The 12,904-nt window shown below is 43.1% G+C and overlaps 1 protein-coding gene across 1 annotated transcript in view; it reads right to left on the bottom strand.

Moving 5' to 3' along the window:
• Positions 1-6,733: 6,733 nt before the first annotated feature.
• The window catches only part of INPP5D (inositol polyphosphate-5-phosphatase D), a 59,807-nt gene continuing 53,636 nt past the window's right edge, over positions 6,734-12,904 (bottom strand). Inside the window, exons 25-29 of the mRNA XM_058844154.1 lie at positions 12,135-12,228; positions 11,795-11,902; positions 11,031-11,300; positions 8,506-9,082; positions 6,734-7,762 (exon numbers count right to left, since the gene is read on the bottom strand). Coding sequence (XP_058700137.1) covers positions 7,760-7,762; positions 8,506-9,082; positions 11,031-11,300; positions 11,795-11,902; positions 12,135-12,228 — 1,052 coding nt within the window. The 3' untranslated portion in view covers positions 6,734-7,759. The remainder of the gene's footprint in view (positions 7,763-8,505; positions 9,083-11,030; positions 11,301-11,794; positions 11,903-12,134; positions 12,229-12,904) is intronic.

Raw genomic sequence — 12,904 nt, 5'->3', positions numbered from 1 at the left:
GTTCAAGGGGGGATATGTGGAAGGTGGCTCGGGAAGGCTGTACCTTCCTATCAGCTCAGCAAAAGGGAAAGGAAGAGCGACACACGTGGCCAGGAGTTTAGGATAAAAGGGAGGCTGTGCCCTCCGAAACCTCTCCCTTTATTCAAATAAAGTTGAAGGACTCTTCTGTCTCCTTTTTGGACATAAACCTCTGGCGTTTGTGGATTTTCCTGACATTAACTTCCTAAGTAATGTGTTAGGTAACCGTATTATTGTAATTTAATTGGAAACTGGGCAGAACTCATAATGCTTTTTGTCTTGGACTGCCTAAATTGCTTTGTTTTTCTTTTGAGTAATGAATGAAGATGAAATTGTAACAGCGTGAAAGAGATGATTCACTAGATTATTAGACTGGATGAGAGTGTGCTGCTGGTTGAGTTAATAATAGCTCATGCACAGCTCTGTCTTATGAAGTACACAATGCACAAGGTTATGTGTATTTTCTCTAAAGCTAATTTGGCCAAGTGTAAGCACACAGCCTATTTCATTCTACTTACACATCATAAAATCAAATTAGTTGTTTAAAAACTTAAAATTACCTGCAACTGTGTGAGAAACAAGTTAATGGGAATTGGCTTTCACAGGGCTTTATATTAATTGGTACTAAATATTATAATGTTGTTAATATTAAGATAATGGTATGTGTTGTAAAGTGGTTGATGTTGTTACAACGGCCTAGTTGTGAGGATGGTTTTCACAAGGATGGTTTTGTATGTTGTAATGTGGATTTATGAGTTTTACATAGGGCAGATTGTTGCTAGCCAAACCTTTGAGACACAACCTTAAAAGTAGTAGAACTTCATCCAGTGATGCCCTGATGACCACAGTGATGAAATTACGTGGGCGCCGAAAAGAGTGACATGGGGCAAGACTGTGTGAAATCAAAATAAATATGCAAAAAGCTGAAGCAATCCCAGGGGTATAAAAGGTGGAGCCATCATTTTGTGTATGAGCCTCTGGTGTTTGGCCATGCTCCCAGTGCTGTCCCTTTTGCTTTGCAAGTTTTTTTATTGTGCTCAATAAAACTTTTATAACTCTTTCCCACTCAGGGTCTGGGTCATTTATAGCAACTGTAAGGTTAAGTCCTAATTCTACAACTATAGTTACTGAACTCCTGAAGGGCAGTGATGAGTGAAATTAATCCTATCAAATCTTCTCTACATCTTAATCCTTTGCAGAGAAAGAAGAAAGCAACCAAAGCATGAGGAAAAAGAAAAGACAAAGATACGGGAATATAGGGATCAGACTCAAGAAATCCTTCAGCTCATCTTTGAGAGCGGGCTTTTCTCTCTAAAACTGGGAGGGAAAATAATTGTCCCCTATTTCTTTCAGCAGGGCAGGAAAAAGAATCAGTGTGAGTAGAAATGACATGGGGGGAAAAAAAGTGTGTCCTCAAGCATTAGATAAATTAATTACTTCAAACATTGCACATTTTACTGTTTACAGCAGCTGCTAGAATGTTCCAGGGGAAGGACTTAAATTAATTGTCATCTGTATATGTCTGAATTTATAAAAATCACACTATGTTACAGATGTCCACATTTCTGTAATCTGTGATTTCTGTAATCTGTGATTTCTGTAATCTGTGGGTAGGATATCTTGATTTTTCTTTACAGTACCTGCTAGCAATGCTTTTTCCACTCCAGTACAATATTCTTAAATATATATGAGGTTTCTGGAAGTCTTTCCAACAGCACATCCCTGCACCATGTCACCATCATCATCTGTCATCCTGCTCTCCTTTTATACCCATAAGAACTGCAAGAACACGTGACAATAAACAGCTTGTTCTGGATGAAAGTGGTGTCTTCACTTGAAGCACCTTTCTGCCACCACCAGCAGCAAAATCTGGCAATTTGTTCAACATTCTAATTCAGGAGTAAAAAATTCAGACTACCAACAAATTAACCTGCTTTTCAGAAAGCTCCTTCTGCTGTGAAGAAGCAAAAACTGCCTCCAATGAATATTGCACTCCACATCCATAGAGGGAAAAACAGGACTTCTGGTGGAGATGTGTTTAGCTTTATCCAGCACATTTCAGGAAGAACTGAGAATGTCAAAGAAGCCCAGCAGGAATGACAAATGTATGTAGGAGATTTGATCCAGAAGAAAGACTTGGACAGTTGGAATTGTTTATCCTAACAAGGAGAAGACCTGTGGGAAACGTGACAGCACTATGTAAATATGTGTATCAGAAAATTTAGACAATGCTCTGATCTTCTTGTTCATGTGGGACAGGATTACACTGAAAGGGCCAAAAGTAAACCCAAAAAATGTCCACTAGAGATGAGGAAGGGCTGGTAAAAGCTGGTGAAGCTCAAAACAGGGTGCTTGAGGTAGATGAGAATCTCTCCTGGAGGTTTATAAGGCCACTTGAAAACATGATGAAGGATTTTGTAGTTTATTATTAAACTATTATTTAGTCTATTATTAGACTATTATTTAGTCTTTGCTGGTGTGGTGAGTGGATTGCAGGGTCCCATCAGGGCTCCCTCCAGCCCAGTTCTGATTCTGAGCTGGCTGTGTTGTGACTGACACTTGGGTGACAAAATGGATCCCTGCTGCACAGTGAGTGGAGCAGTTTCCAGTGGGATGTTTCCCTGAAGCTTGCTGCTCAGATTCACTTACTTCTTTTACTGCTTCCTGCCTGGGAACCAAAAATGTTAGTTTTCTGGGAAGATGCTGATCACCAGTGTTCTTCCCAAATTTACACTCAGAACACCATTTTTTAATTCAGCTTTGTTTTGGATCTTCAGTTTATCTTTGAAAAGAGTGGAACATATCCTACACCTGGTCATTTTCTTTGTACTTCAAGCCTTAATGTGAAGATGCAAATTACTGTGAAGTATGGAGCAGACATAAATTCTGTGCTAGCTCTCCGTCCTTTTGTGACCTGCAAAGGTCTCTTTTTAATTTTCCAGTCTCTTTGCTGCCTTTACTTTCTTCTCTTGTCTGACCTGTTTCTATGAGAGAGAGCTTTCACTCACCTCCTTTCTGCTGGGTTTCCTGTCCTTCCACAAAGTCTTTGTTAGTTGCTTTTTTGTAACCTTTGTCCATGTTGCTGGACACCTTCATCCATTTCCATCCATGCATCCTCTCTTGTGCCCAACATTTACTACCCTGTTTTGTGCCATCTTTATTAGTTATGATATAATCTAATATTTCATGATAAGAGAGACTAATTTGTTTTCTATGTAATCTAGACCAGACCTTGAGAAAAAATGCAGTAAAGTGTTAATAATAACTGTAATGTGTAGCAGATTACCATCCCTTGCACAGAATGGTCTCAGTTAAATAGAACCACACAAGTGTGGAAAAGCTGAATCTGGATGGGTCTCTGGAGTTTCTCCAGTCCAAGCCCCACATTCAGCAGTCCCATGTCTGGTTTTTGTGATGGCTTCTGCAATACTGGGGTTTGTATAACAGTTCTGATCACAGCTTTCTGAGAGCTATAGAAGAATGTCGGTTAGTTTTGATCTTAAAGGGTACACTGGAGCTAGAGCAAAGATTATCTGCAAATAAAATTAATGGAACTGAATAATGATAATGAACTGAGAACAGAAGTTCAGGGAAATTTGGTGATGCATAATGAGATAATGCTTTGTGATGATGCATAATAAGATAATGCAGAAAAAAATATAGCAAATTACAGTAGGCAAAAAGAAATCTCTTCTGTCAGCCTGGGATTCAACTCTGAAAGAATCTCTGAGAAACTTCAGTAGTTTAACACAAATGCAATCTTAAAATACTTTTTATTAGGAGCCTCATTTGAAACAACACCATGCACACACAGAGTTAGGAGGATCTTTTTCATATTCATGTGAATAATAACTTGATGTTTGCTTACATATATATTTAGAAAGAACATCTTGTACCTCTGCAGCTAACACCTTTCCTGCACATTGAAAGGAGCATTTGGATTATTCTGTAGCACTTGCATAATGAATCCTTCCATAGGCCTTGCAGGAATGCCCTGGGGACTGCAGCAGCCCTCTGGTGGCAGGTGTGACCAGCATGTAAGAGTGCCAGCTGGGCACAGAGAACAGGCAAAGCCATTGACCCCATCACTAAATACTTCAGCCTCAACAACATGAGCACCACACAGATGTAGCTGCTGATGAAGAGGCTTTGCAGCACCCCTCCCTTCCCCAAGCCCAGCCCACTGGCTGCACCTCTGATCTGTGTTATCAGCAAGGAACATCACAAATGACAGCAGGGACAGAGTCTCTTGGCAAATGTCCCACAGGGAAAGTGTAGATCTCTTTCAGGAAGAGAGTACATAAATAAAAGGAAAATATATGGGTATTGTCTATTTCTAATCCATCTGCTGATACTGGTTAGGAGATCTCTGGGAACTGTCCTGTGTCACCTTGGTCAGTTAGTCCTGACACCCACAGTTTATTCACACATAAATATATGAGCCTTCACAATGTTATTAAAATAAGGAGCTTGGTCTGGGGATGAATCAATTAATTTCTGGACAATATGTCCCTTCAATCACATAGAGTATTATTGTATTATTACAAGGACAACAGAAAAATGTTGTAAAATTTTAGAAAACCTTTAATTTTAAAAACAAGTGGGAGGATAGTGACTAAATGGTTAGTTTTAAGCTGTACAGAAAAAGGGTGCTTGGTCCAAGTAGATTACAGGCTTAAGCAACATAATTTCTAACATCAAAATTACCCCCTTGCTATTTTGGAGTGAGTAACTCAACTTAATTTGGTTTTCCTGCTGTTTTTCCTCTTCTTTGAGCCATTTTCTCTAAGACCCTACCTTTATCAGGAAGAAAATGTGTCACCTGCAACATCTTAGGCAAAGGCTTAAAGATGCTGTTGTGGTAGTTATACACCAAGAGGACAAGGAAGCTGGTGTTAGGTGCAACAGGTGCAGGCAGGAAATGGGGGGTTTAAAACTTACTGTGTTCTGCAACATTACATCCTGTAGCTGGGAACTTCAGGCATTTTTGACAGCTGGGTCTCCATGGAAATAAGTACAAAAAGACTCCAGCTATTTTAAGAACCTAAACTAAAGGATGGCAGAAGGTTATGGATAGATAATACATCTGGGGGAAATTAGTACATTTCTGGACAACTCTTATCCTTCAGTTCATGTTTTTTGCTCATACTGCCTGTACCAACTTAACTGGACAACAGCAGAGGGGGAAGAGAAATGTGCCTAGTTTAGCAAGAAGGTCTCAGACTCAAGGATGTCAGAGAAGGTAGCAGCTGTGTTCAGTTCTGCTTTCATGTGGTTCAAGGCAGTAAAACCAATCGGTATCATCTTAGAGGCTTTGTGACAGAAATTAAAAATTAAATAAAACAAACAGAAGCACCAGACTTATCTGTTAAATTCAGTTTTCTGATATTCTCATTTTCCAAGCTCCCACAGCTGTTGCTACCACTTCTACCATCGCAAGGCACAGCCAGTCTGGCCACAGAGACAGGTACTGTGTAGTGTCTCACCACTTGTCCCACTTCTCCACTCCATGTCTAAGCTGTTCACCTGAGCAGACTCTCATCCAGAGAGGCTTCAGAAAGCTCTTTGCAGAGCCTTCTTTAGAATATTGTCCACTTGCACAAAGCCAGGTGGCATTTGCCGCCATTCCATCAGACTATCTTTGGAACCCCAAGTGGGTAGGCAGCCCATTTTTAGCATAGGAATAGGAATGTAGGTTTTTTTTCTGCTGGAAACTTGGAAGAGAGCTGCTTTTCTCCCCCAGCAACACGCCTTTCTAAAGGGCAGGCCAAATTAAATACCTGGATAGATTTTTATGCCTTAGCAAGTCCAATGTTCTCAAACTCTGTTCATCTGCAAATCTGTGCACAATTTAAGCAGCATTCCTTATTAGGATAATGTTTACACAGAAAGCTATATTTGTTTTATATATCCAGCTTTTAGTTTCTAAACTTTGGGGAATATACTTTATTTTTTACAGTTTAGGGAGTCAGGGATAAAACCAAAAAAATCCGAGCTTGTCTCATTGTTACGAAGTTAATATTTTTTTTGTAGAAAGCTTACTCTACTCCCCTCTCCACACATAGAAGAACACAGCCCAGAATTACTGGGAACTGATCTAACTCTCTGTATTGGACAGAAAGCTCACCTGCTCCAGGGAGGTTTTACTTGGTGGCCACACAAGTTCTTCTGCAACCTGGAAAAGTGAAATGCTTGCCAGGGCCAGGGAAATACCACAGCTACTGAACTATGGTGATTACACAGAGAGGGTTCTGGTGAATAAAGCAAGGGGAATGTAAGCTCATGGTTTCTCTTGCTGATTCGTAGGTTGGAGAGCCAGGTGCCTCCATAATGATGCCTCAAAACTCCAACCTGCATGGCACAAAATCATCTCCTCTTGAAAGGTTTCTACTTACAGGTTGTCCTCTTTCACCCATTCTCACAAGCCTTTGCTAGGCCTCTTCTCCTCCAGTAAAATTACTGTACCTTTTCTACACTCACACAATTAGTAACTGTACCTGCTAACAGGTCCTGTAGTTTTCAAACCAGCTATATCCACAAAAGATCTGTGCAGACAGACAGACGCATTCTCAGTCATCCTCGTCATGTCTTCCGTGCTCTCCTTGGTGCCTTTGGTGTTTTCTCTGGGCAGGGACAACTGTCACTGAGCAAGCTGGTGTAACACCCACCTAAAGCTGAATCATGTGACAGGCAGTTCTGAATTTTCAATAAAGAATGAGCAGAAAAGTGACTATTTTATTATTTTTTAAGTAATCAACATGGAAACAATAGCAGTGATTAAGACACAACAGTCTTAGCCTAATAGTAACCATAGCATTAATATTTAACACAAATATAACAGAAATGACAAGTATGTTAACATTATTCATTCTCAGTCAATAAACAAAAGTGTACAGTAAGGTCAGCATTAATCTGTTAATAATGCTCCAGAACCAGCTGGCCAGTGTCCTCTAAAGCAAAGTGCTTGCTTCCAGGCAGGCTGGGGTGCTGCTGTCTGCCCCTCCAGGCAGACGTGGACCCTTTCTCTTCCCCTCTTTCTGCCTGTGGTTCTGGTGTTTCCCTCTGTTTGTTGGGGTATCAAACCAGGGCCTGCTTGAAGGAAAAGAAGCCCCGGTGCCACGGGCCGGCCCTCACTTGCTGTGTCCCCTGGGTGGTGCAGGGATGCAGCCCGGAGCTCCAGGCAAGGCTTGCTCTACTGAGAGTGTGTGACCTGCATCAGTATCTGCTATTCAGACTCTTTCCCCACCCTCCCTGACCTCCTTGCTCCAAGGATATGACATGCTTTTGGAGCTGTACCACTTTTAAGATGCTTTCTTTTACAGATCACTCTTTAACAGGAATCCTGTAACACAAAATAGAAATCTTTCTTCTGTAGGAAGGGGGTTCTTTCAGTACACCCCTTCCATCTCCTAGTCCTTGTACCGTACCGTCCTCTTTTCCAAAACATTTACTAATGCATGTACTTGGCCACCTGCCTCTTAATGGAAGTACCAAAGTGACACTCAAAAGAATAACTTGCATTTGGTATTGTGGTCCTGGCCCCTCTTGGTCTGAGCAACATAGGATAAACTTCTCAGCTAGAACGTTTCCGTAATGACAGGGAGGGCTACACCCTCAAAAATAAAATTCCTCAGTCTTTTTTAGAACCAAACTAGAGGACATCAGTGTGAACAAAGCAGTAGTCTCCATTGTTCTTCCCATCAGGATTCCTCCTAGGGTTCCACCAGCTGCTGTGTTGTGTTCACTGTAGAGACAAGAGAAGACATCAGCTTGTATATTGTCAATTCTACAAGTTTTGATGGAGACGGAAAAGAAAAAATCATACAGCCCGCTCAAGTAGGTTTTTTCTCCCAAATGCACTTACTAAGGCCTCCCCTACTCCTTCTCATACAGCTCTTATGTTCTGTTTAAAAAAAAACACAAAAAACAACACACACCCAAACCAAACCACAACAAATAAACCTACCAGCCCAGGAAAGTATATTTCTGATTATTTCTATAGAGGGTTCAGTAATGGTTTTGGACACACTGTTCTAAGTTGCTAAGTGTTTACCACTAACTGCTACTTTTAATCATCTTTTTATTACTTACAGCAAAACAAATCCATTGCCCAATACAGCAGATTTGTGCTATCAGGCCAGGATCAGCCACTTTCAGGAACAGCACAGTACACCCAAAACAAGACATAGCAAGGTACTGACTATTTGCACTCCTCTTGTGGACCACCAGGCTTAAAGTCCAGAGGAAGGTAAAAATTCCTGCAAAGCTAAGCCATAGTTTCACAACACGCCATCTTCTGCAGCAATACTGCTTTAGGATATTCCCTGGCACCCCCTGCTCTGCAAACCCTGCAGGTTTGTGGGACAGCAGTGAGCTTGGAAGGAACCATGGAGTGAGGACTTAGTGCCTAAGCCAATACTACTCCAGTCACAGCAACATCACAGCCAAGACAACTTCCACCCCGCTTCACTCCCCCGAGTAACGCACTGGTGCAGTTGTCCTGCTGACCGGGCCCTCCTCCATGCGGTGCTTCCCGGAGTGCGGCAGCTCTGAACTGTCCCGATAGTCACGGCCCTTGGAGTTCTGCATGTCCAGCACTGCCCGGCTCTTGGAGGGAAGGGGCGGCTTGTTCTGCTGTCCCTGGATGCTCAGGCTGACTTCAGCCCTTGATGGTTTCACGATTTTTTTGAGAGGTGCCGAGTTTTCCAATGGTGTTGTCATCTTTGGTTTGCCTTGGCTCTTTTCCGCTGTATTCTTTTCTTCCAGTTGGAAGGGGGAGGTGTAGGACCGGAATCGCTGTGTGGGCACCAGGAAAGGTGGCGATGGCTGTTTGCCAGAGGTTTTGCTGCACTCGGGCTCCTGTGGCTTTGTGAGATGACAGCTCTGCTCAGGCAGTGACGGCTGCTCTTTCCGCAAGGCCTTGGGATATTCCTGCTCTTTCTTGGGGGGCACCTTGCCCTTGGAGCTCATAGAGCCGTACAGTGGGTTCTCAAACATCTCTGGCCTTTGCTGCCCCTCCTCCTGTGGCACAGGCTCTGCTGTGGATTTCCCCATGTCAGCTGGCCTGCAGTCATGGAAGCAGGGTGAAAAGGAGACTTGTGAAGAGCAGGCAAGAGAGTCACTGGCTGATTTAGAGAGGACATGAATACTGTGAGCAAATTAAACTGACTGCCTAAAGGGGCAACAGAAAAACAATTAAACTCAGGGAGAGAGAACAGAAGTGTGCATTGTTTTTGCTTTGTTTAATCATTAGTAACATGACAGCAGAGAGCAAATATGCATAGCCAATAGCATGTAAACTCCCAGTGTGTAAACTCCCTGCTAGGTTACAGTCCTTCAGAGTGATGTTAGACTTCTTTTTAAACAGATAAACTACTGAGCAAACTGTGCCAGGTCTTTTGATGACTCTGCAACACACACAAATCTGAATTTGAATATTAATAATAATCTTCAGATCTGGTAGAGAGGATGGAAATGGTTGTCTAGAGATTTAAAATAAGAGCTCACATCACGTACTGTGGCATTTTACAACTAGGTCAATCTCCTCTTGCTACCAGTGCAGCATGGTATTCCTAAGGAAGGGATAAATTTCATTAATGCACCCAAATGCACAGTGTAAGAGTAATGGCTCTGCTGCAGAGTGAGACAATCCATGTGCATTCTCAGCAGAGCCCTTTGAGCTGCAGCTCAGTCTGGAATGACAGCACAGCTGTACAGTGGGACACAGCAGGTCCTGTGGGTTTGGGTCACTCGACCTGATTTGGCCAGGCTTTCACCTTCAAATTACTTTAAAAATCAGCCACAGATCACAAATCACTGAACAGACTGGAAGAGAGGTGAGTGGCACATGTTCTTTGGGTACCTTCAAATGAGTCGTGTTCCTTGTCTCAAGCTCTTCTCTGGCAGTCAGTGCATGCAGGAGCAGAGAGAGCTGAGCGATGATGGAGCACTGCCAGGTACAAACAGACCCAAGCAGTGCTGGCAACTCTGACCACTGCAAGTTTTGACTTCCAGAGTGCCACACCCATTTACCAGGGAGCTCAAGCCCAGCTCAGAGAGCAGCTGTCTCTTGGCTGTGAAGAGGTCTGCAGCAAGGACACATTGTGCACATGCACTAGGGTGAAGTAGCCTCATCATCTCACTAAGTTGGGATGGGATATTTTAAGTTGCCAGATGGAAATTCTGCATCAAGGCTTGTGATAGAAACAGTATATGGAGTCTAGCTTCTGCAGCAAGCTGGATATTTGCATAGTGCCAGTAGAGATTCAGTGAAAGTACTTCACATCTAACACATGAAGGACCTCTCCTTCCCATCCAGGGGAAGATCTGTGTCACTCTCCCCACTTTTCTTCTTTGTTATTACAACTATTTTGTTATTAAAACTTTGTAAAATTCTCCTTCTCTTCTCTTGGTAGAGAATTAAACCTACATATATCAGGCTGAGACAACTGAGGTTGTTCAGTCTGGAGAAGACTACAAGGAGTCTTCACTGCAGCCTTCTAGTGCCTAGAGGGAACTTACACAAAGGAAGGAGAGTACAGGTAGTGACAGGACAAGGAGGAATTTTTAAAATAGGAGAGATTTAGATGTTAGAAAAAAGGGTGCTGAGGCCCTGGCACAGGGAAGCAGTGGCTGCCCCATCCCTGGAAGTGTCTAAGGCCAGGCTGCATGGAGCATCCTGGGATAGTGGAAGGTGTCCCTGCCCATGACAGGGGGTGGAATGAGATGAGCTTTAAGGTCCATTCCAATCCAAATCCAACCTGTGATTCTAAGATTTCATTATTTAATTGTAAGTTTAACTCATTATCTTTGGCTTTCCTTTCACAAAATTCTGAGGAACTGCTAGACTAGTTTTCTTTGATTATGCAGTCTGTACTTGTGACCTTCACTTATCTTCCTATTTCTAGAGATAAAATATATAAAGAATATGTTACACCTTGAACTCTCTAAACAGATAATGAAACATGACAGGAGAGAGGGGCCCAACCTCGGTGCAAAACTCAAACACTCACTGGTACTCTTGACTCCAACTAGAAATGCTTCTGTTTGCTGTAGCTTGGAGGGATGGTTTTGGAGATAGAGGTGACAAGGAGGGTGATGTGGAGGATGACTGACTCTGCCCCATTAGGGAGGTGTTCTCTTTGGACTGCTGCTCATAGTTCCAGAGGGAAGGTGTCTGCTCTGATGAAGGTGTCTGCTTAAGCTGGCAGGTTGCAGAGGGCTGCTGAGAGAAGGCAGCCATGCCCAGGTAGTTGGGGTTGCTGATGTCTGTGGGGGTGGAGCTGCTTAAGAGAAGAAATATTGTTAGGGAGGTACATGCACAAATACATTTAGGGTTTTTGTCTCCCTGCCAGCTACAAAGGCGTCTGTGCCCACTGACTGCTTAGATTCAATACCACCTACTGTTTTTTTACTTTTATTTTCTGTCACTGTTGCTTCAGAATTAGGGAATAAGTGGGAGACCTGTTAGTGCCTCACTCCCCTTGGTCACTGGAGAGGAAGCAGCTGGGTCAAGACCACCTCTCCCACCCCCAAAATAGTTCCTGTGGCTGTGGCAGATGCTTCCCTTTCCAGGCTGCAGAGAGCACTCAGCTCTGCAGCCACATACAGGGGCTGTCATGGGTTTCTGGGCCCAGCTGGAAGGAGAAGCCCCAATGCAAACAGGTGAATGGACAGCCTTACCCAGACTCACCCTATGACTCTTGGAAAGGAAAAGCCAGGCAGTTTGAGCATAGTTTCCCACCCCAAGCTGTCAGAGATAAGGTGGCAAGGTTACCGTAAGATATCCTCCTTTCCCAGGCTGTCTGGAGAAGGGACAGCACTCCCCCAGTAGCGAGCGATGGCTGCTGCCTCTCTGGCCATTAGATGAGTAGATTTGGACTTTCTGTTGGACATTAAAGGACCTTTTTCAAGTGGGTGCAGGGACCTGGCGTGGCTAATGTATTCTCAGCTTTTGAAGCTTTGGGCACAGGAGCATTGACCTGTCCTGACCAGATAGCCACAAAGCAGCTTCCCAGTGCTCAGCACACCTGTTGATGCTGCTCCCACAGCAAGCCCAACTTTGCATTTATGGTGCCAACTAGTCTCTGGAACTGACTTACCCACTTGCCCTTTACCTGTCAGTCTGATCCCAGTCTTTGTTAGGCTCTAAATTGCTGATGTTCTTTGGTTTCTGCCCAGTGATTTCATCGCGTTCAATCTTGACAAAATCTGAAGGAAAGAAGGGGCACACATATCTCCAGAGTCTGGCTGCTCAAGTTTTCTTTGTTCCTGTGTTCATTAAGACATCTCTCTTTGTCCATCAGAGTGATGGACAGTTTTAAACTGTTTTTAACTGTTGTTGCTGTTATGTTTTCAACTGCTCACTAATACATGTCATGTCTTGTTGACAGAGGAAGAAATGTGTGTCTTGAAATACAAAGGTCATGACCCACCAAACAGCCACATACAGTCATTTTACCATTGAGAATAATTGCAAATGTCATTAATAATTGTAAATGGCTACTTCTGTACTCTGAATGAGAACAACAGATAGCAAGGTGAAAAAAAGCAAAGTTTGTCATCTTCTAGCTAAGAACTGCTCATTGAGAGCCTAACACACTCTTTGCTCCCCAGGATGTCTGGAGCAGAGAGAGCTTGGCATGGAGTGTGTCACATCACAAGTGGAAGTAAGGTATCCCCATTCAATAAAAGCAATGCTGGTGACAGACAGGGGGCTCTCTCAGTCCACTGAATTTACGTGAATTATGAAAAACAACAAGGAATCTAATGTTGTGTCTTCCTGAAAGAGTACAGGTATGCTCCTAAGAGCTAACCATACTCACACCTCCTTGCACTCAGCATCAAAAGCACTCTCGGTGACTACAGGCACTGCAGAGATAATTTT

The sequence above is a fragment of the Poecile atricapillus genome, chromosome 8, assembly GCF_030490865.1.
Source record: "Poecile atricapillus isolate bPoeAtr1 chromosome 8, bPoeAtr1.hap1, whole genome shotgun sequence".
NCBI lineage: Eukaryota > Metazoa > Chordata > Aves > Passeriformes > Paridae > Poecile > Poecile atricapillus.
This window is presented reverse-complemented; position numbering and strand designations above follow the sequence as displayed.